The sequence below is a fragment of the Falco cherrug genome, chromosome 9, assembly GCF_023634085.1.
Source record: "Falco cherrug isolate bFalChe1 chromosome 9, bFalChe1.pri, whole genome shotgun sequence".
Classification (NCBI taxonomy): domain Eukaryota; kingdom Metazoa; phylum Chordata; class Aves; order Falconiformes; family Falconidae; genus Falco; species Falco cherrug.
In genome coordinates, this window is record NC_073705.1 from 4,678,784 (window position 1) to 4,700,140 (window position 21,357).

General features: G+C 38.9%; 1 protein-coding gene across 14 annotated transcripts in view; it reads right to left on the bottom strand.

The window, feature by feature from the left end:
* RALGPS1 (Ral GEF with PH domain and SH3 binding motif 1) overlaps window positions 1–21,357 on the bottom strand; it is a 120,276-nt gene that overhangs the window by 21,716 nt on the left and 77,203 nt on the right. For 13 of the 14 annotated variants that reach the window (XM_055721428.1, XM_055721439.1, XM_055721427.1 and 10 more), the window contains 3 exons: window positions 13,573–13,710; window positions 11,808–11,901; window positions 3,374–3,441 (listed from right to left, as the gene is read on the bottom strand). In XM_055721428.1, the coding sequence (XP_055577403.1) occupies window positions 3,374–3,441; window positions 11,808–11,901; window positions 13,573–13,710 (300 nt within the window). The remainder of the gene's footprint in view (window positions 1–3,373; window positions 3,442–11,807; window positions 11,902–13,572; window positions 13,711–21,357) is intronic. The other variant, XM_055721440.1, reaches the window with a different exon arrangement.

Here is a 21,357-nt window from a genome sequence, read left to right on the forward strand (position 1 = left end):
TCAGATTTATTCAAGACTAACATATGGCTATACTTCTATTTGTTGATGTTGTGAAATAAACAATCAATTATTGCCTTCATGCTTAGTTAGATTTCAGTTTGAATTCATGCTAACTTACTTAACTAACCTTCACCAGGAATTAATTTTTTCAGAAAAAGTACACTGGATTCCCTTTAGTAGCATTTTTGCAGCCCCATACGTGCAGGTCACTAAAAAAATCATGTGGGTATTACAAAATGCTGGTGGCATTCACTGTCTAACTGGCAGTAAGTGAGAACTCTCCAGCTAAGCAAGAAATACAGCAGTCCACAAGGGTGTCAAGCTTTTGAAGGAAATACTAACAGAAGAATGGAGCAATCGGAATGATTCAAGACTTGGTTTCTAGTAATCATATTAATTCTCACTCTGAATAAAGCAACTTTACAGAGCAGACAGGGACAACTGCAGATTCAGAAGGGGAAGTTCACCCTCCCCTAATACTGCCAGATACCATATGATCACACATTCAGTTGAAGAGATACTACTGAACATTGTCCTCATCAGTATTTGTTGACTCCAGCTGAGCTCACTGCAGTATAAAGCCATATTAATTGCCTGGCTCAGGACGGTTCAAAGTTCTTGTTTCCAACTTTGGAACTGTATTTTTAATTGCCTTCCATTACAGCTGTAATAAAGCGTAGGCCCTCAATTCAGAACTGCAGAGTATTGGTCATAATCACAAACCACGCTGCTATGACTGAAGTTAGAACTTCCACAACCATCCTAATGAAATGTTAATATCAAACCCCTAGTGTAAAGCATTTAAACAGGAGCAATACAAAGTGAAACCCAGAAAACAAAAAAGTTCACGTGTATGTCTGCTTTGCATATGTAAAATATAATCATATGAGAACAACTACTTAGTTTTAAATTTCAAGGTTGAGAAAGTAAATCCTCATGGAAGTAAAATCACCTATTACATGAGGTTGTGGGCTGACCTCGGCTGGCTGCCAGGAGGCCACCGAGGCGCTCTATCACTCCCCCTCCTCCACAGGACAGGAGGCAAGAAAATAAACACACACACAGACAGACACACAGACACACGAAAACAAAAAAAAATTATCCTCTGCTTCCCATCAGCAGGCAGTGTCCAGCCCCTGCCTGGGAAGAAGGGCCTCAGCACTCACAGCAGCTACTTCAGAAGACAAACGCCTCAATGACAAATGCCCTCCCTCCTTTCCTTAGCTCTGCCTGCTGAGCATAGCGTATGGCCGGGGGGATCTCTCTGTGGTCAGCTCGGGCCGGCTGTCCTGGCAGTCTCGCCTCACAAGCTCCCACCAGCCTTTGGCAGAGACAGCCTGGCCGCTGGGCGAGCGCCGACACTGCTGGGTGAGCATTGACACTGCTGGGCGAGCATCAACACCGGTGCCTTCCCAACACCTTCCAGGTACCAGCACCATGCACAGCACTGTGAGCGCTGCTATGGGAAAAGTTAACTCCTACCCAGTCAGACCCAACATACATATGTACAAAGAATGTCTTAATTCAGAACTCCTTTTGAACTTACCTGGTTTTTTTTAAAAAAATTCCTCCTATTTCCTTGTATTTTACACTACAATTAATAATACTAAGCACTGAGGGAGAAAGTGCCTTCCTGAAGAAATGTTCTCTTCCCAATTATTATTTCTATAGATTTTACTCCTTATTCCTTAGAACTGCACAGACTGAAGACCAGGTCAAATATTTATGTGACTCTGGGAGTAGCACTCACAATCCTGACAAATGAGAGTTTCCCTGTAACTGACTGGCCATGTGATACTGAGAAAGGGTTTCACAGCACCCAACACGAACAGCTGGGACGCGGAAGAAAAACACCCTTATTTCTTTTTCTCTTTCCATACTTAGCATCTTCCTTTTTCCTTCTCTCTTTCATTCACTTTGCATGTCTCTCATTTGGTAAGAAAAGACATTCTGAATGACAAATGAAACTGCTTGTCAGATGTGCTCTAGACCCCTTGGGTTTATCATATCCACACATGGTTTAACGTAATTTACGAGACAGAAAATTGGCCATTCAGGTTTAAGAGATTTAAACAGAACAGCTTTTGAGCTAATGGCTCCTATAGTAGTAAGTACATTTCACATATCTGATGTTTGTTTAGCCTGTTCATAGAAATGAACTGTGTTGTTACACCTGACTTGTTTTGGTCAAATTATGGATGGTACTGTCATTTTTTTAAATGTTGCTAAAAGCTATTACAAATCTTTTGTCCTCCAGCTTTACACAATGAAATTGTCTCAAATTTATGTGTTCACACAGAAACCTGAAAGAATTTCCCATGTTATTGACTGCATTGATTTGTTTGTACCGAAAGAGTGCTCTTCCGTCTTCACTTATTAAATGGTAATGAAAATGTACGCATTTGTAAAAAAAAAAAAAACCAGGATCTGATTTCTGTTCCAATGCTAACAAACACTCACCCTGTGTTATCCCTCAAACTGCGACTGTGCATATACAAGTCAGCAATCTTTACTGATGACTTATGCTACTGTTAATACCTCCGAATTACCAGGTTTGGCTTCTGGACAAAGCAGCTCACAGCAATACTATAGGGAATCACGGCCCCTCAGTAGACTCTGAAATGTTAACAAGGTTACTGGGAGACTTGGTATCAATACTCGCAACCTTGGCAATTAGCACTGCTCAATGCCAGGGATTAATTTTAGGCATACTGCACTGTAGCCGAGTTTTCAGTCTCGGCAGAGGAATGTCAATAGGCTTTATGGTACCTATTAAAAATGTGAAACCCATTAATAAATCATCTTAAAAATGCTCCCCTCTGCCATTGAGGTCAACCTGTTCTCTGGAAAGGCAAATAACAGTACATCCCTCCTCTACAATCTCTGCAAATTACATATCACTTTTGAAATCAAGGCGTTTTCACTCAAGATCAATGGATTTGTTTTGCCTAGTCAAATGAATGCTGGTATGTGTGAAAGCAATCTTGATATGTGTGATATAATTTGTTACTGTAAGAACCTCCAAAGGTGAATATCATAAAGGAAGAAAATTATTTAAGACAAAGGACAGTACTAACCCAGGTACAAGCTGGCTATGTAGAAATTTGCAATAAAAATCAGATCTTTTATAACCATCAGAAGGGTGGTGTTCTGGACCAAGGATGTTCTGAAACTGGGCATACGCATGGAAAAGGATCAGTTCTCTGATAACCCTTACAAGATAATTCTGTAATTGCAACAAAATCTCGTATTTAAAACTGATTAATTCCTCCAAAAACTCTCCGATACAAATTAGGTTTTCCCATATACTTCAGTGGAGGACTTCTGAATTAAAATTATTTCCTTACTCAAATTTTTAAATGAAGTTTTATACCTGCAAGATCTTCTTTGGAGGAAACCAGTCGAGGAGAGCTGTTACCTGGCTCAATTCTTAATGATAATCTGGAAAAACAAGTTTTTAGAGAAATTAACAAAAAAATTTTCTCAATAAAATTTGAAAGAAACTGAAGAAAGTAATTATTTTGGCAGTGGTTAGCAGGAATTTCACTTTGTTGGAAGTGCAGTTATTTATTTTGTGATCTAACAAAACAATATTTTTTTTTAAAGTAAATCACTACCTGTTAGATCCAAGAAAGAAACTGTGAGGGACATCTATGAAAACAGAAATGGAAATTGATATTTATACTCCCTACCAGTGTAAAACCTGAAGTTCATACAGTCTTTCACCTGGAAAAAAACCACCCTCCAAAAGTTAGTCAATTTAGATACAAACCTAATAGCAAACATTTTATTTCCTCTGTGCACAAAAAGTGAATTTATTCTGTTACCATGTAGAAATGTGCACTCAGAAATAGCTATTTGGAAATATTAGTTACTATGGCTTATAGAGAAGGAGCGTAAGTGGGTAGAGTGACCAACACTTAATAGTAAAAGAAGATAATCAGAAGAAAGTTAGAATATTATATGCCCCTCTGCCTCACTCCAAGTGTTTTATGGATGCACTCACTGTTGCCTTATCTCAGCACTCCAACACACGTCTTGATCTTCCAGTGCTTATGGCTTCTGCCACCTCTCAAGTTCATGCACTCTTGACATTCATGGGTCCTTTTTTCTGTACCAGTTTGACAAAAAAGTATGGAGGACTACAATGTTAAGTAAATTTTAATGGAGTAGGCAAAAACCCAAAGGAAATAACAGCTGTCATTGCACAGCATTAACATGTAAAAAAGTTGTGCAGGTTTCCAGCTGCAGCCCACAGTACACTGATGTACACAAACACCAGTGAAAGCATTTCTAACTGTAGAAAAAAACATGCAAAGGAGGGGGGGGGGGGGTAACCTATCACATTCTAAAATACCATGTATGGCTTAAGTGTCACGTTCCTTACTACCTTGTCTTTCCTGTACACAGAGTTTTATGGGGAATACCTTCCGGTCCATTCTCCACAGTATTCACACATTGTCAACTATGTTTTAGAGTGAAGTTAGTTAACAAACCTATGGTTCCTTTTCATGTTTTAGCATTTCTGTTTTTCTGTTCTTTTAACTATCCAAAGTGATGTATTTCAAGTAGGTAATGAGCCACTCCTTTCCAGACTATCTCTTCTTTCTGTCAACATGATTTCTGTGACCAGGGAGTGGCAACATGCCTCCACTAGAAGCCAACAATGAGAAAGCTGCAGTAATGTAAGTCAGCACACAATTCAGGTATTAATCATATGGGAATTTCTTTCAGTATGGAAAAATGGCAAACCCCCCCCCCCCACCTTAATGAAGTTCTTCCCTGCAAATGGGGCCCTCCTGTGTGAATTTATCTTCCAAGACCAAACTCTTTCATGTTGGAAAAACAGCACAGGTGAAATACTGCCTATGGTATGTACAGAAGGGGAAGTGCCATGACCTGCTACCAGATTTAAGGCAAGAGCATCTGACAAAAGCAAGAAAGATCAACTTCCATCTAACTTGCACTATGCTATTTCTCTCTTTCTGTTTAAAACTATTCTTGTAAAGAAGACAAGGGGAAGGTAACAGCAGAAAGTAAGACCTAACACCTTTATGCTTTTAAAAGGCATGTATCTTTACACAAGATAGAAAGCACCTGTGGTGTGTGCTGCACTTAAAAAGTTCACTGACAAGTCACCAGTGAGTCTTCAGTACTGTAAAATGAGATTACATCACTCTTCATTGGTCAACTCTTTAGAAAATGTGAAGTTAGACACTGTTCCTTATCTGTTTGGTTATGTTAGAGTATACGCAGAGCTCGCAGCCCTTGCTAAGTCTCTGACAGTTTGGTCATTGACTTCAACAATGCCAGAAGTCTGCAATGTTTTCAAAGTGACAAAAACACAATTTAGCTGCTCAACTTAGGAAAATCCAGGATGCATTAAAAGAACAACAAATAAATATTAGCCTAAAATTGAGTTTTGGTAAATATAAAATACTTATGCTGATGTGTTTAACACAATATTTAAAATAAATGGTGAGAAAAGGGAATATGATCAGACAATGAGATGTCATTCCTGGACCAACCTTATTTCCTCCTCCCTCTCTCCCCAGAAGGCTGGAAACAATCAAACCCATTTTTATTTCAAAAGAAATTTACTGACATCAGTACAGTTTCAACCAGTCTTGGCTTGTTTGTCACCACCCAAACTCATTTTTGCAATTCCTCTGACACTGCATTTTCCACTGAGCACAGGTTAGATGCATGCACACACATGCTCGTCTGCTCTCACCTTGCCACATGTGTGTACAGTTATGCCAGCATGAGCAATGTCTCCCAAGTAGCACTCACAGAGTCAGAATCTTTGGCCCCTCTGAGGTTTAGCGCGATACCATCAATAGGTCTGTGCAGACTTTGACCCCCAATGTGCTTATAACCAATGTTCATCATTCATATCCATCACATACCAAATTATATTCTCACAGCTCACTGTTGCCAATGATACCCACTAGTATTACTACAAGTAAAAAACTACCTTTCTTCCAGCATGCCTAATAAACCACTCATTGCTCGTGAAGACACTCTTTTGTGTGTTTGCACCTGTATATGATCAGAACTTCATCTCAGAAGTCACTAAAATTGTCCAATATCACAGCACTGTCAGACATTATTTTTTTTTCAGGAATTCCTTGCAAAACCAAAATCCTTGTTTTACCACGGCGAGGAAACCTACTCTTAGTGCAAAGTCTAAGTGCTGACATGAAATTTCAACATTCCAAAATTATCCAGCAAGAGTTCAGCTAACAGACATGCCAGGATAAATCCTAGATACCAGCCTCAGAAACTGCCCATTAGAAATGGAAATTCCCAAACTGAGGAGTTAGTATTAACAACCTAAAGTGAAACAAAATTTAGAAGTAAGGTTTCTAGGAAAAAAAAAAATCCACCACAGAGATTTACTGAATAAACAAATGATCAATTTACCCTCAGGAATTAAGGCAAAGCTTTTAAAGAACAAGGCACAGGGGTAGTAACTGAAGGCTTCATTCCTGGATAGTAAAAAGATGACATAAACAATTTATTTTTCCTTTTTTAGAAGCCTGATACTAAAAATGTTTTCTGGAATGTGTTAGGGCTGGTATACTCTGCAAAGGAAACTGGACCTCTACCCAAACCTAGTCGTAAATAACACTCTGCTACTGAGTACCACCATATAGCTCATTTAAGAGTAACCTTCTCAATAAGCAGGAAAAGAAGAACCTAACATAATGCAGAAAATAAAATAGGTAGCCAGTCTTGAAGATTGCTTTTCTTCATGGGAGTATGCTGGCCATTGCAGGATGAAACTACTGCTAGGATAGTAAAGCTACTTTTACTCAGTTCACCTAATGTTAAGCAAGTGAATGAAGACACAGAATAGCCTCTCGTGAACAAGAAATTTAGCAGCTCCATGAGGAGGCTGAACAAAACTTATTCATCTTTCTTCAGACAAGGAAGATCTAAGTTGCAATAAAGCAGTGTGGTCCTCAAAGCTGTCACTCAGGGCATTTCTGACCAGCATTTGTGTACGATGCAAAAGGGGTCTGACATATCTGGACACTTTGAGCCTGTGTAGCACTTAAACAGTAAGTCCAACAGTTTTTGGAAGCTTCAGTGTCCCTGAGAACATCCTGTGGATGAGGTAGCCAAGTTAAAACTATAGCTATTGGATCCATATGGCCACCGGAGCACTAGAAATCTCAGACTAACAGTGAAGGCTTCCCCCTACCCCTGCCTTCGACACCCATTCTTGGTGGAAAAGCTCCAGGGAGTATAGCTGCCTGGGAGGCCTATTTAAGATGGACTGTGGCCAAGGTTCACTGTCGTAAGTACTAATATTTTAAGCACCTGCCATACAATTCCTGTTACTGTAAGACTAAAAACACAACAGTACAGCTGGCACTTTTATAGCACCATCATTGTTAGGAGTCAGTATTATGTTGTGATTGCCTATTAATTTCTCTTGGACACTTTCAATAGGATTCTGACTATCTGAATCTAAATTTTAATTCATTTTTCTGCAAATCCTCTTACTAGTGTATGGTAATATCAGTGTCTTGCCTAATATGCTCTAAAGAACTGAATTGTATGTATAGATAGCAGCCTACAGAATGGGATTCCAATCCTGATTGTCCTGTCCAGGTAACACTGTAATACAGATAATAGTCTTCAAACTGGCTTTATTAAAAGAACAACTTGCAGAGAACAGCAAGGCCAATTTAGACCAAGAACAACTATGGAGAATACCAGGCCTGACCTGATGATACCAAAAGGTCAGCAAAAATTTGTTTCAGAACTGCTGCAAGGCATGGCAGGTTAGGAAAGGATGTGGCACGGTGTCACGATGTTTGGCTAGCGCTGCCTGGCTCGGGGAAAACCTGCACACCTGGGCCAAGCACTCTGCGCAGATCACTGCTTACGTTGCTGGAAGAGGAAGAAGCTTCTGCAGCCGCTGCACCTTGGTGCCTCTGAAGCCCACTGTCTGCCAAGGATGCCCTGAGGTTAACGATCAGCAACACCTTTTGGGTATAACTGGAAGGAATCCTGATGCTTTAGGTCCTATTTTTGCCCCCTTAGTCTTGTAACTAGCAAATGTTACAATTTCTCGGCTTCTGCAGAGAACAGTATATGGGCTGAGCAAGAAAGATCTGTTATTTTTAGGCTATGACATCATTGTCAGGGGTTTTCTGGAGTGTTCCTACTTGCTGACAGGCACGAACCTAAAGCAAGCCATTGGATTGGCATAAAAAATTGTTGAGAAAAGCTCTGTTTATATAAAGGGGCTGCCAAATTTTCCTTTTCAGTGTAATTGAGGTTCTCATTTGGCAAAACGTGTGCTGGGATCCTGCCAAGTACATTTTAGGGCAACTATCTAAGCTTTTCTCCCTGACAGCCTGGTACTGAGATAGTTCTGTTCTCCCTGCCAAAGGTCAAGCATGCATCTCTTTAGAGTAGGCTAACGCTGTCCTGGCTCAAAAAGAGCAGTCACTGGAAAAAAGAGAGAGGAGATCCTTTCCCACTATAAAAACTTAGCAATCTTTGCCTTTTGAAGCGTTACAGTTTCTTCTGGCGTGGGACCAGAAAATGCTATGAAACTCAAGATGCATTAGGGAAAAGTGAGACGAAAATGTGAAATCAAATATTCAAAACTAAATCCAAAAACTTCTTATCAAATACAAAGGCTTGAAGAGGAATGAGAGTTCTTTTTAAGAACTTTAAGTTCTTTTAAGGTTAGTTGTGATGAGTTTGGATGAATACAAATTTTTAAATTACGAGCTTTATCCTGATGAAACAAACATGGTAGAAGAAGGTCACAGTTCTCCAGTGTACATAAACTGCAGCAACCTTACTAAGCTAAGACGCAAATCTTTCCCTCTGTTAAATGTCTTGTGACTTCAGTTTTTCCTTGCCACAGTGAAGCCCAGAAAGAAAACCAAGTTTGATTGAAATATTCTCAAAAGTGACCAAATCAAAAGTACTAAACAATCTTTAAGATACAGCAAATATCTTCCAGCATTATCAGCAAGGTTGCTGCTAAAGTTAAAATTATTTTCAAATTTGATCTGGAATTACTCATGATTTGTAGTTTTTCCAAATACATTTCCAAATGTTATAGCATCACATACTTAGAGATAACACTTGTTTAATCTACAGTTCATGAAAGCTATTGTGTATATAACGTTAACATTATGCATCATCAGGGAACTCCTCCTAAAAAACGAACTAAGCAACATGACCCATTTCCTGAATCTAATCCAGGGGCTGTAAAGCCTATACTAAAACTACAATTCTCCTTTACAAATTACTACTCAGTTTAATTTTGCTCTGTTTGCGACTTCAATAAAGCATGGAAGTATGTAAGGAAATTTGTAAATAATGACCATTTGTTATATTTTAATACCAAGATTTACGTCTCGGACTACCCTTAACACAAGTCTTGGACTGCCTGACCTCAACACGCATCTGCTGCGCAGTGCATTCCTATTTGCGAAACACATACAATGTCATGAGCCTGAGAAAAGGAAGAACATACGCATTCTATCATTCGTACCCTGGCAGGAATTCTAATTCCATGAAGCAGATAAACTTTGCTACAAAAACATCACACAAACACATTCTTTTCTTCCAAGTAATTTTCCTACAGAAACATCACTATTCTTAGTATGCGTGATCAACCAGACACAAAAGCACAAACCTATCAAACCACAGGCAGGTGGGATCCCCTGCAGTGAACGACCCAATGCTGGTTCAGCTTCTGCTGCTGAAGGTTACCCTAAGCAAAGGGACAAATTCTGGACATTTTCTATTTGAAGTATGTCCTGATAATACTCAGTTCCAAAAGAATACCTCGTCTGAATGGTGTTACTTTTAGTATTCTTCTCTCAGGAAAAGCAAAGTTCCACACACATTTATCACAAGAATCCATACTGGCAGATCTGGCCAAGGAGCAGCACCGTATGCATGCTGCCCTGCCCACAGCTGAGTGGCACAGCGTTGGCCATTGGAGTTACCGCCAGCTGCAGCTATGTTCAAAATCAAAGAGAAAAGACAAATTGCTTGACTCATGCTATGCTCAAATGTTGGGTTTTGTCTCTGTTATCTTTTTCTCCTGAAGTGTCTCAGTACGATTTTGCATCTGTACGCCAGCAATATCAGCTATAATTGCAGCGAATGTAGAATGGTTAGGGCAGGGCATTCTTTACGCTTGTACATACACGACCCCACACTGGTAATATGCAGTCTTCTGATTCACTGAATCTGTTCTTTTCTTTTCACAAACGTTAACTGGTAGCCTTCAATTCATTAACTGATCAAGTTCTGACTTAAAATTATTTAATTATTTGTTTCACTACCTGATTAAGAAGCTGTTCCAGGCTTCCATTACTCTGCTAGTTAGGAACCACGTTTCAACATTTAGCTTAAACTTTTGTACTCATTTATCCTTGTGCTACCATTACAACTTAGTTTAAATTGCTCTTTACCCTCCCTATTTTCTATTTTCTCCCAATTGTGTTGATACAGAGCGACCATATTACCTAAACTTCTTTTCCAGGCTAAAGCCAAACCTACTTCTTTCATTTTGGTGTTACAAGACAGAATTTACTCACTTGATTGCACTAGCATTTTTTTAAACCCACCATAAGCATGGATGGCCAGAATTGCATACAGTACTCGACATAAGGTCTTACAAGTTCCTTTTGAAGCAGTATTAACAAATTTTTATAGCAACGCTGTATTTGATAGAGAGGGAAGAATTTGTCTTTTTGTGCCTTTATCTCACTTCTGACACACATCTACTGATAAACACTATAAATTATTGTTAGAGTAAGTATGTAACATTTTGATTTTTGTGTCACTATCATTTTAGTCATCAGGCCATCTAATTCTTCCTTGTGATATCCAAATCGTATTCTATTTCCAAGAACCCTTCCAACACTGTTTCATTAGCATAGGGTCCAAGTACACACAAGTTCTGAGACCAATTTCTTAACTGAAGTATTTAATAAAATTGGTAACAAGACTGGTTTTAAGAAATTCATTAGCAATCCTGCTCTCCAAAACATATTCTAAAATCTTTCATAACACCGCTGTATTACTGAACATCTGGTTGCCTTAAATACTTTAAATTCTGTTCACCTAAATAGAGGTACTATATTTGTCAACAGCTAATTATACAGCATTGCATCAACCTTGGTTGAGTTATTTAAAACCTTGGCTGCTAGACCTATGATTTAATGTGCTAGTTCTTTCAGAATTATTGGACAGGGATTATCACCTCTTTTACTGGAGCACATTCAGATACTGACAAGTGCGCTCTACAGTGTCTATTTCACACCATTGTGTGGGTTAGCTCTTCTCCACTTCTGTAATCATTACTTTAACAAGCTTAAGCCCCCCAAACTGTCAGGTTCATACCTTATGTATCAGCTTATAAAAAATAGTTATTTGAAATTGGAAGATGTTTTTAATGTGTTATTTACAATAGCATAGAATCAATCCTGGACATGTTGGAGATGGCTTTAGGGTTTCGGAACAAAATTCCCAGAATATAACTATGATGTAACAGAATAAATACTCGATTTTCATCTGCTTTTAACTTTTACAAAGATATTTCATTTTGGAAATCTGGTTGGCATCGTAAAGGAAGACTGTCATTCTGGATTTTACTCAGGCATGCTGGTATTATCCGCTCCATTTCTAATATTAAGCACACCAGACAAACCCCAAAACATCTTCAGTCAATGGCCTTTTGTTCAATTCTTAATACCAGCCAAGTGATCTCTCCATTAAACTCCCCAAAACCTGCAGAACAGAACAGTACTTACTTGTAATTGTCATCTTCTACAAATTTCTGAAGTTCTTCAATGTAACGGACAGACTTCAAATACTTTTGCACATGGGGCAGAGTTGTAAGATGATCTGTGCAGTGTTCAAACAAACAAAAAAAGAACATTCACGTAATCCAAAATTAATTATTCTTTCAGGGTTTTATTCTGGTTCTTAAGGCTATCTTTGTGGAATCAGAGAATTTGAACCTTCTTAAAGAACCAATCAGGCAGAAGCATTACTTTGACTCTAAGATGTTACAGATTTGATTGAGCAAAAGTGATGCTCAGTTGTTGAAGAAAACACAGATGCATTTCATCATAATGAAAGTTAGTGGATTTTATTATATACTGTCTCACAGGTGGAAAAGAGTTACTTGCTGCAAACCCTGCTTGAATTTTGTGCTTACTGTTCTGCAGGAAATTGGAGCCTGCAGCCATGGCTGTTAGTGATTCTCATACAAACATGAAGTGACTTAAAAATTACAATGTTGAATGCCAAGACAGACAGACACTAAGTTCAGAATGACAGAAAATTTCTTTGGTGCCTGGTACAGGGACAGGAACACGCCTTGCAGCATCTAACAACTTTTATGCTCTTATAAAGACAACTGTTTTAAAGGCCCCTGTATTCCAGAATATTGTTTCTTCAAGGCCATATAATAATTTTCATTCTGATTTTAACAAAAGTACTCAAAATTAATGCACAGCAATGCTGGAAGATGCCAAAACTGTAAAAAGGAAAGGGTCAATGAAATAATGAGGCTTCTTTGTCAGTCAAAGTATTGTAAGACAAAATGAAACTTAAAATAACGAAGGTGACAGCTGAATAACCTAGCTATTCAGAATCCTGCACCGCTATGCCTAGTCCCTACCTTTAAATACTTTATAATACCAAAGCTGACAACAAAGGACAGGGGCTGGATACGTAGGCATCCACAAGTAACTTCTCACCTCGTTTTCTTACAATCTAATTTAAATTTTTTCCTGTTCAAAACTCTCCAAAACTGTAGCATTTAAATGTTCTGAATGTATTTAATTGCACAGCTGTTCTCAAGGTTTTCCAGCTTGTTTCATGTTTAAGCAATCAAAAGTCATGCTGTCAGCAACAGTACACCAAGTATTTGTCAAGACTCCAAAACCAGCACATTTTTTGACATAAGGCTTCACTAACAGGCTAGAATTGCATAACTGAATTTCGGAGTAAAATCTTGTTAAGAGAAAGAAGCAGCCCCCTCATGTTCCTCACTTCATCAACAAGTGAGGTATGTGGAAAAGCTTAACACACAATTTAACAACTGTTCTATAGACTGAAATATGTGGATTTTGTTTTGTAAACATATCATCAGGATGCTAACAATAAAATGCTAATGAAATTAACACATTCTGCACTCCAGAGACATCATATCTACTGTAAAGGAAAGGAAAGACATTAAGGTAATTCTCTCTGACTGCCTGGGATGGAAGTAGAATATAATCCAGATGCAATAGCTGTACTTGAAAGTATGTCATGTCCATACTTAGCATTAAACTCTGCACAACTTCTGTAAACAGCTTCTACAATTCAGGATACATGCTCATTTGCCTAATCTACTGATAAGATTGAAACTGCACGGAAGTGGAAGCCACATCATTTACTAGTGTTCAGTTCTACCAACGTTAGTCTCTTGTGTTGCCTTCACACAGGGCTGACACTGGCTTTCATAATGTTGTACTAAACTAAAATTTTAGTTAAGGCTTAATAGGTACAACAAGATTTACCAACCATAGTTACAGGAGACTTGCAGATCAGCTATTATTCGGAGAATATTGTTCATTTGATTGGATCTTTGTTCATTCTCCATAATGCTGCCTGAAGCGGGATATGCAGAATCAATGTAGATTAAATCCAAGAGATAAATTCCTGAAACAAACAAACCAATCAACGAATTGATCTAGTGTTTCAAACAGAAATGGCTGCATAATTTTTAACAAATACAACAGACAGCAGCTATTTAGCCCCACTGTGGTCTGGGCCCATTAAACAAAGGAGAGCTTGGGATCTGCATGTTGAAAAATGTCCTAATTAGTGCTTGAGTTTGCTAACACCTCTTAAAAAAGGACAGAAAAATTCTGCTCATGTGCACTTGTATAAGCTAACGTCAACTACAAGCAGTCTGCAGGACCGTAACAAGGACACTGAGAACAGAGCAACAGCTGCCACGAGCCGCTGATGGTGGCACGGGCAGCTGGCATGGAGCTGACGGCAGCCCAGCAGCCTGGGCCACGAGCCGAGTTCAGCACCGCAGCGCAGCACCTCCTGGGCACGGCCCTCCTCCCCGCACAGCCACTGCTGCGCCTCGGCTGGGGCTCCAGCCTGCGTCTGCCGCAAGACAACAGGAGATGATGTTTAGGTTTTGATTATGTCATGATTTAAAAAAACATAAAAGAAAAGGGGTTTATTTATGAATTCCTTAACTGAAAAAAATTGCAGTTATCTGCCTAGGACCGTATTTCTTAGTAAATACAGAAAGATGGTGATTACTGTAGTTGCTAAAAATGCCGATTGTTCTAATTTGTATTGCGCTTTTCCAAAGCACTGCCTGACAAGACAAAACTTCATTTTTGGTTGGTAAAGCAGCACATTATATACAGAAGTCACATGTGGCAAGACGTTAGCTACCATCACCATCAAAAATATACCTACATCCCACATTTGATAGGCAGGTATTTTGCAGATTTAGTCTCTGTTGTACAGTACTTTTACCTTCACAAATATCTAAGGAAGAAAAAGGCAGGCTTAAGGCTGAAACGATTTCATGATACAGTATAACATCTCTTGCGTAGTACCCAACTGCTTTTTATCAACACATGCCATTCAGTACTGCACATACCATTATGATTTGCAGCAGGCTTCTTTTACAGCCTAGAGCAGTTAGAGAGCAATCACAGCCCAAGGGGGTAGTACATAAAACGCACAACCATCGAGTCTGAGAAAACTGAACCATCACCAAGATCGCCTAGGAAGTTTAACTCTGTAAAACTGAAAGGCAATTCTGCAACACAGTCTTGCAAGACTCATGAAAGCTACTATGAAAGCATAATGCAAGGCCCATCTATTTACTTCAGTAATGAACTGAATGCATTTAAATGAAGATGAGGAAGAGCAACACTTGCTCTTGTGAGGATACTTTAATCAGTTTTAGTATTTCAATTGTATGAATGCAGGGAAGGGGTACAGAGGCTATGAGCGTGTGTGTAAAATTAATTTATTTTAGGACTTCTAGCTATGCTCTCTGTTGATCAGGCCTTGGGTGCAGAACACGGGAAGGAACAAAGTCGTAATGCACAGTACTTAATCTCTTAGGGAAGTGGAACAGTTAGTCTGTTGAGGCAGAGTTACAACACACTTCATCTTCAGTGTGTCCTCAGCCACATGGGCACTCTGTGAATAAGACCTTCTGAAATAAGTGAGGGCAATCACCGTATAAAGGAGACTTGCTGCCCTTTTGCCTCTTCATGGAGCCATGCGACAGCCAGAGATACCCAAACCAGACAATACAAAGAAGAAAGTGCAGCTTCATCCATTCTTAACTTAGGTTTTACTTTTTTTTTCTTAAAAAAAAAAAATCTCATAACTGCACGCTTAATCTGCAGGAAATACGAAATGCTTGAATTTGTAATCAATTACCTCTGAATGCAGGTTTACACACAATTTATACAAAATTTACACAAACACAAAGCCACTGCCAGTAGTGATAAATAAGAATGAAGTGGATGCAACCTAAATACTGTAATACCACTTACAGTTGAAATCTTTCCTGTAGAGTCTTCAGTTTTCTAACTTCTACTGATAAACTGAAGTGCAGATCAGATTTTGTGGGATGTGCATTTCAAAGAGGAAACCACAGTTTACACAGTGAACTTGGAGCAAAATATAACTAAGTTTATCAGGACTAAATCGATCTTTTTGCATCACAAAATTTAATGATTCTGTATGAGATAAAAAAAGAAACAGAACAAAGCCAAACCCCCTCTGTACAACAATGTGTGTCACTCGCTGTGATTCTATTAAGCACTCCAGACAGCATGAAAGCTTGTGCCCAGAGAGGCAGCTCAAAGCACTAGTCCTTTATCTGATTTTTGCATATCATACAGAGACAACTGCAAGCTAAGGGCAGGGACACATTCATCAAATTTTTTGAGTTGAGACAAACATGGTCAAACTAAATTCTGTAGCTACATATTATGTACCTGTTTTGAGACAAGGCTCTATTAAGGTCCACTCTTATCAGCTCCTTTCTCTGGGTGTCTTGAAATCTTACAGCTATCGATGTTGAACATTAGTTAGCAACAGATCATGTTCCATCCAAGAAGAGTTTTAAAAACAAGCAAGTAGAAATATTCTAATCCTCTGTTAGATCTGAAATAGAATCATTCTGAAACTATGCTGTAAAGTTTCCGTTGAGCTGGAATCCATTGGGAACAAACAGCACACGGCAATGGTAACATGTGAGCCCTTCACACTGCTTTTTCAACGTTTCACCTTACCCTTCAATTCACATATTCTTCCAATAGTTCAGTAACAGCACTGGATATGCTTTCTGACACCTGTCACAATAAAGTAAGATTTATACTTTTCAATTCCTATGAACTATGGAAAAATGTCTTAAAACATCACAGAACACAAACGTTAACTAAAATACTAGAATTGCTGTGAATAGTGTCACAGAAGTCTGACTTGACATCCACATCCTCCCCAAACATCCCACAGAACACCTTCCTCCAAATCACGGAAGAAATCACAACCAAACTAAAAGCTCTAAAAGCCCAAACACAGTAGTGTGATCCCAGAAAGCTAACCTGATGTAAGTCTTGGGTTTATGCAGGGTTTTTTGGTGTGAATTCAACTGCTAGTAGAAGAGAAGTAGATTAAAGAAACAGAACACCATACTAATCCTTTATGTATGTGTTAGGGACTGGATCAAGAAGTGTGCTTTATGTGTTTGCAAACCACCTTATGTATTAGGAGTTACTAAGTGATCTGTGGAAGATACTCTTTTACTATTAGCTATATACAAATATTAATTGTTTCAGATAAAAATCAGTATTTCCTGTGAGTGATAACTTTGCTCTTTCTGGACTAATCAGATACAATGATTTTTTAAACATACCCTGAATTACCCAAATTAAAGTTCTATCCCAATAACTTCTTTTTTTCTTCCTACTATTATTAGTTCACATACATAACTCCTTTTCTGATCTTGGTCTGCAAAGAAGGTGGGTGAAATTTATCTCATCATTCTTGTTTTCTGAGTTTTAACGTTTGTAAAAAACTCTCTAATACTTTTTTATAGCAGTGCAATGGTATTTTTTTAGAGAAGAACTAGAATCTTAGGATTCCAATCGGTGGCACTTTATGCACACTTTGTGCTGGCATTAGTCATCATCACAGGGTCACTTTGGTCAGAAGGTACGTCCAGAGGTCAATCTAGTCCAATCTCCTGCTCAAAGCAGGGCTACCTCGAAGCTGGAAAAGGTTGCTAAGAGCCTTATAAGTTTAGGGATGGAGACTCTCTGACCAACTTAGGTCGAATGCTCCTTAGCCATTCTAACAGTAGTTTTTCTTGTTCGTGTCCAGTTCTAATATCCAATGTTTATTGCCTCTTGTCCTTTTTCTGGGCACCTCTGAGAAGAATATGACCTGTCTTCTTTATAAGCCACCCCTCCCTGACAACAGAATGAGGTAATGATAATGAATTTGACCCACAGGTCTGGAGAAGTGTCCCTCACTTTGCAACCAAATAAAATTAGAAGACTAACAAATGGGAAATCCTATTGCACAGAAGTAAATGCACTAACACACTCTCAGGCACAAATGAAAGATTTCTCATCTGAGTAATGGGTGAAATCTAGAACCTGACACAGATTCTTCTACAGCATTAAATTACCAGTTTAATAAACTGAGTAAGAACAAAAACATTGCACGTTTTAAACAACAACACAAACCAGAAACTTAAATCAGCTTTATAAAAGCTTTTCAAGAAGAAAAGGGTAAGCCAGCCTGAGGACTTGAGATGCACTCACATTTCTGGCTTTTCAGCAAATTCATTAGCAGGCAGATGTAACCAACCTACTACCAAAATTTGCTGGCATAAGAGCACAGCGCTACCAGTATCTTCGATCGTTCACTGTTGTGTCAACCAAGAAATTCCTCAGGAACACAAGATAAAATGTCAGTTCTGTAGGAGAACTGTGCTGTGACTCGCAGGAGCAGCGCAGCATTTCAGTGCAGCTCACAGAAATGGGCAGGACAGTCTCAGACACAGCATCTGCCATGAGGCTCTGCAGGGAGGATGGAACCTGACACATTTTATCCTTTCCAAAAACAACCACAGCTTTTCAGGAACACCTTTTTACCATTTATAAAAGTGCTGAGTACAAAAGCATTGCAAGTTTATAGTTGTTACTCCAGTGCAGAAAATAGATTAAAAAGATGTTTTTAGTTCATCTTAAGTTAGTGAGCACCCCAGAATAAAATACCCATTAGAGAAAAGATTTTTGTGTAAGCGTATTTTGCTCAGACTGCAAGGTATTACAGATTGTCCAAGTCCTGGGACTTGCATTACCAGTACTCGATTGCCAAGAAGTCTCAGAAACTTGACATTCCTGTGCTATTTGCTCTTCCACCTCTGCCGAAGCCAGCCTGAAGCTCCTAATGTGTAAATCCTAAATACTTTCCTTGGACAATATAATTCCTATTTCCAGGCTTGAGAAGGAGGGTTAGTAAATGCAGTATCTTTTGAAAGCATTAATGATATACAGATTAAACACTTTTCATAAGTCAGTATTCAGAAAAATCACTATAAAATGACATGCAGTAGAAAAAGCAAGCATCATGTGCATCTTTGCCTAGTTAAATGCTACTATTTTTTGGCTCTGTGATTTAGTTAAAAAGCAAACAACATAATCTCCTAGCCTCCGATGTCATTCATGAAACTCTCACTGACCTCAGTGGTCCTGGAAGGGAAACCCTTTATGAATGCAGAGAGAAAATGCTGTACAAGATGTACTGAGCCTGCTGTGAACGCTGTATTCAGACAGACTGAATAGAAATCACTGTACGTGTTCCATTCAGGGATACTGCAGCTATTGCTAGAGTGTATCAAGAATATTAATCTCAGTCTGATTTTCTTTAAATTAGGGCTGCTCAAACGTCTAGGGTCAGCTAAAAGGCAGACTTTGATTTAATGTATTCCTAAACTATTCTATGAGCTGTGCAGGGAAGTCAGTGCTTCTTTGTTGCATAACGAAGGAACATTCTTTTGAGCAGGAAAATAACTTGTGCAGCATAAAAATCTACCATATTTCCACATTAGATTTTCCACAGTGCTTTTTGAGCATGTTTATAATTAACGACTCTGGCTCCGCCCCATGTTTTCTTGCCCTGCCTTCAGAAAAACACTCTTAGTTTCAGGAAAATAGCTAGCTGGCTCACTTTCACTCTCCTAGCTTTAGAACAGTGAATTTTCTCAATAAAATCCAGCTATTAAACCAACAGGAAATGCAACTATGCTAGTCAACTGCAATTTTTTAAAAGGGAAGGAAAGCCACTATGATGAAATGCATACAGCACACCTAAGCAACACACTCCTGAGAGAATTTCAGTAAGCTTATATTAGTTACTGATAATAATCAGATCTCTGGAAGTGTAGTAAGTTTGTGCAGTGAAAACAAATTATTTTCTCCTGGTAGTAAGTATGCCTCAAACTTACTCAGATAAAACCAAAATAAAACAAAACACTGGAAATAAGATTTCCATCTGGGAAAACAGAAATACTTTCCTGAAAAGAAAATGTTCTTATGTGTTCTCTAGTAATGTCTCATTACTATCATGTAGAGCTATAAGTTACAGACCACCAGCAACAGTCTAGCAAATTTAAGAAAAGTCATGTGGCTTCCAAAGGTTTTCTTCTTTACAGCTTATGGAAAAAAAAGACAGGCCTGGCAGTTTTGTTAGATTTTAATAAGTACTGAGTATATGCATGAGCAAAACCTCATTCACATGTTCAGTATACCCCATACTTCACTATCACCTAAGTTTTATAGCTAAGATTCAGTCTTGCCATGGAATTTTGCGTATCTGAAGTGCTGTCTGGAAGATCTCCATTAATTAAATAATTAATAATAAATAATTAAATAATAATAATAAAAAATAATTAAAGACTGAGGAAATCTCTTGCAAGACTTCTCACTAGAGCTGTGCCTGCTATGTATCTGCTTCTTCAGCTCTCCACCACCTTGACAAATAAGTGGCTCACTGGGTGACACTGGGTTATGTCCAGCTTAGCCAGGCTGCAAGTGCGTACCTAATGTCTTTATAGTTTTTAGCCCATTCATTTATGCATTCTGGAAAATCCTACTGCTTAGGGAGGAATAGGTGAAGAAATGATGTGAACTGGCACTGAAAAATCACGAAACGGACCCAGAGGCAGCGACAAGCAAGAACAAACTGTTCATTCTGAGCTGTGAACGCTTTGCTAGGAAACCACGAGCCCATGACTGAGCTGTCCCTCGACCTGCCTCCAACCTGTGCATCTGGACCAAGAATGAACCTTTCAGACCCACTGACATGGTAGGTAGGTAGCACAGAGGGTGCTGCAGTGTTCAAAGGCAATTTGATAAACCCACCAAAACCAAACAGGATGTTTGGTCCTTGTAAAGAAGTGGAATAGAGTTGGATTAACAACATATAAGCAAAACGGAAATTCCAGACACACTGGAGTGAAAACAAAGAAAAAAGATACTTAGAAATCAGGTCAAGTTTTACAGTCTAGTTTAACTTCCTTCACTAGCCCAGACCAGTCCTTTAAAAATTGTCTTCCTGTATTAAAAATGCTCTCTCTTGAAGAAGCAATCTCTCTCTCTCATAGCTATGCGTACAGATTATAAAGACAAGGGTCCTCTGCCTCAGACTATCTTAATGCTTTTAGCTGAAGAGCAACTTGGGGCATTTACTGCTTTCTCCCCCGAAAGTACTTACTAAAAGCCATCCTGAATTTTTCCTCATTTCCATCTCTAGAGAGACAGAACTGCGTATCATTAGAAGTTACGTCTATTTTGCGTAACTCTGTTATTTGTTCTGTTTTCTAACAAAAACAGCCTCCATTTTTGTAATCTGCACTAGTAGTTTGGGGTTCTGGACCCATGGATTAAGTATGCTGATATGCTGCTGCTTCTCTCAGCTACAATAATATCCCAAGCCAAAAGATGGGTGATATTTGAAGGAAGAGGGAGTGACTGAGTTTGCTTTCTGTGTATGCTTTGAGTACAGCTCTATTAACTTTCCACATCCCAGTCTCAGATTTTAGGGGATGAACAACAACCACCCAAAGACCAACCCTTACTTTCAGCTCCTCTGAACTTACCTGTTGCAAAGGGCCCAACCATACTGGGGCCGCTTCAGCTGTCACCCAACACACAAGTTACTAACTCCTACACGCTGCCAGCGCAGACCAGGCACCCCACACACCAGAATGAAAGAATGAACCCTGATTTCCCCAGTACGAGG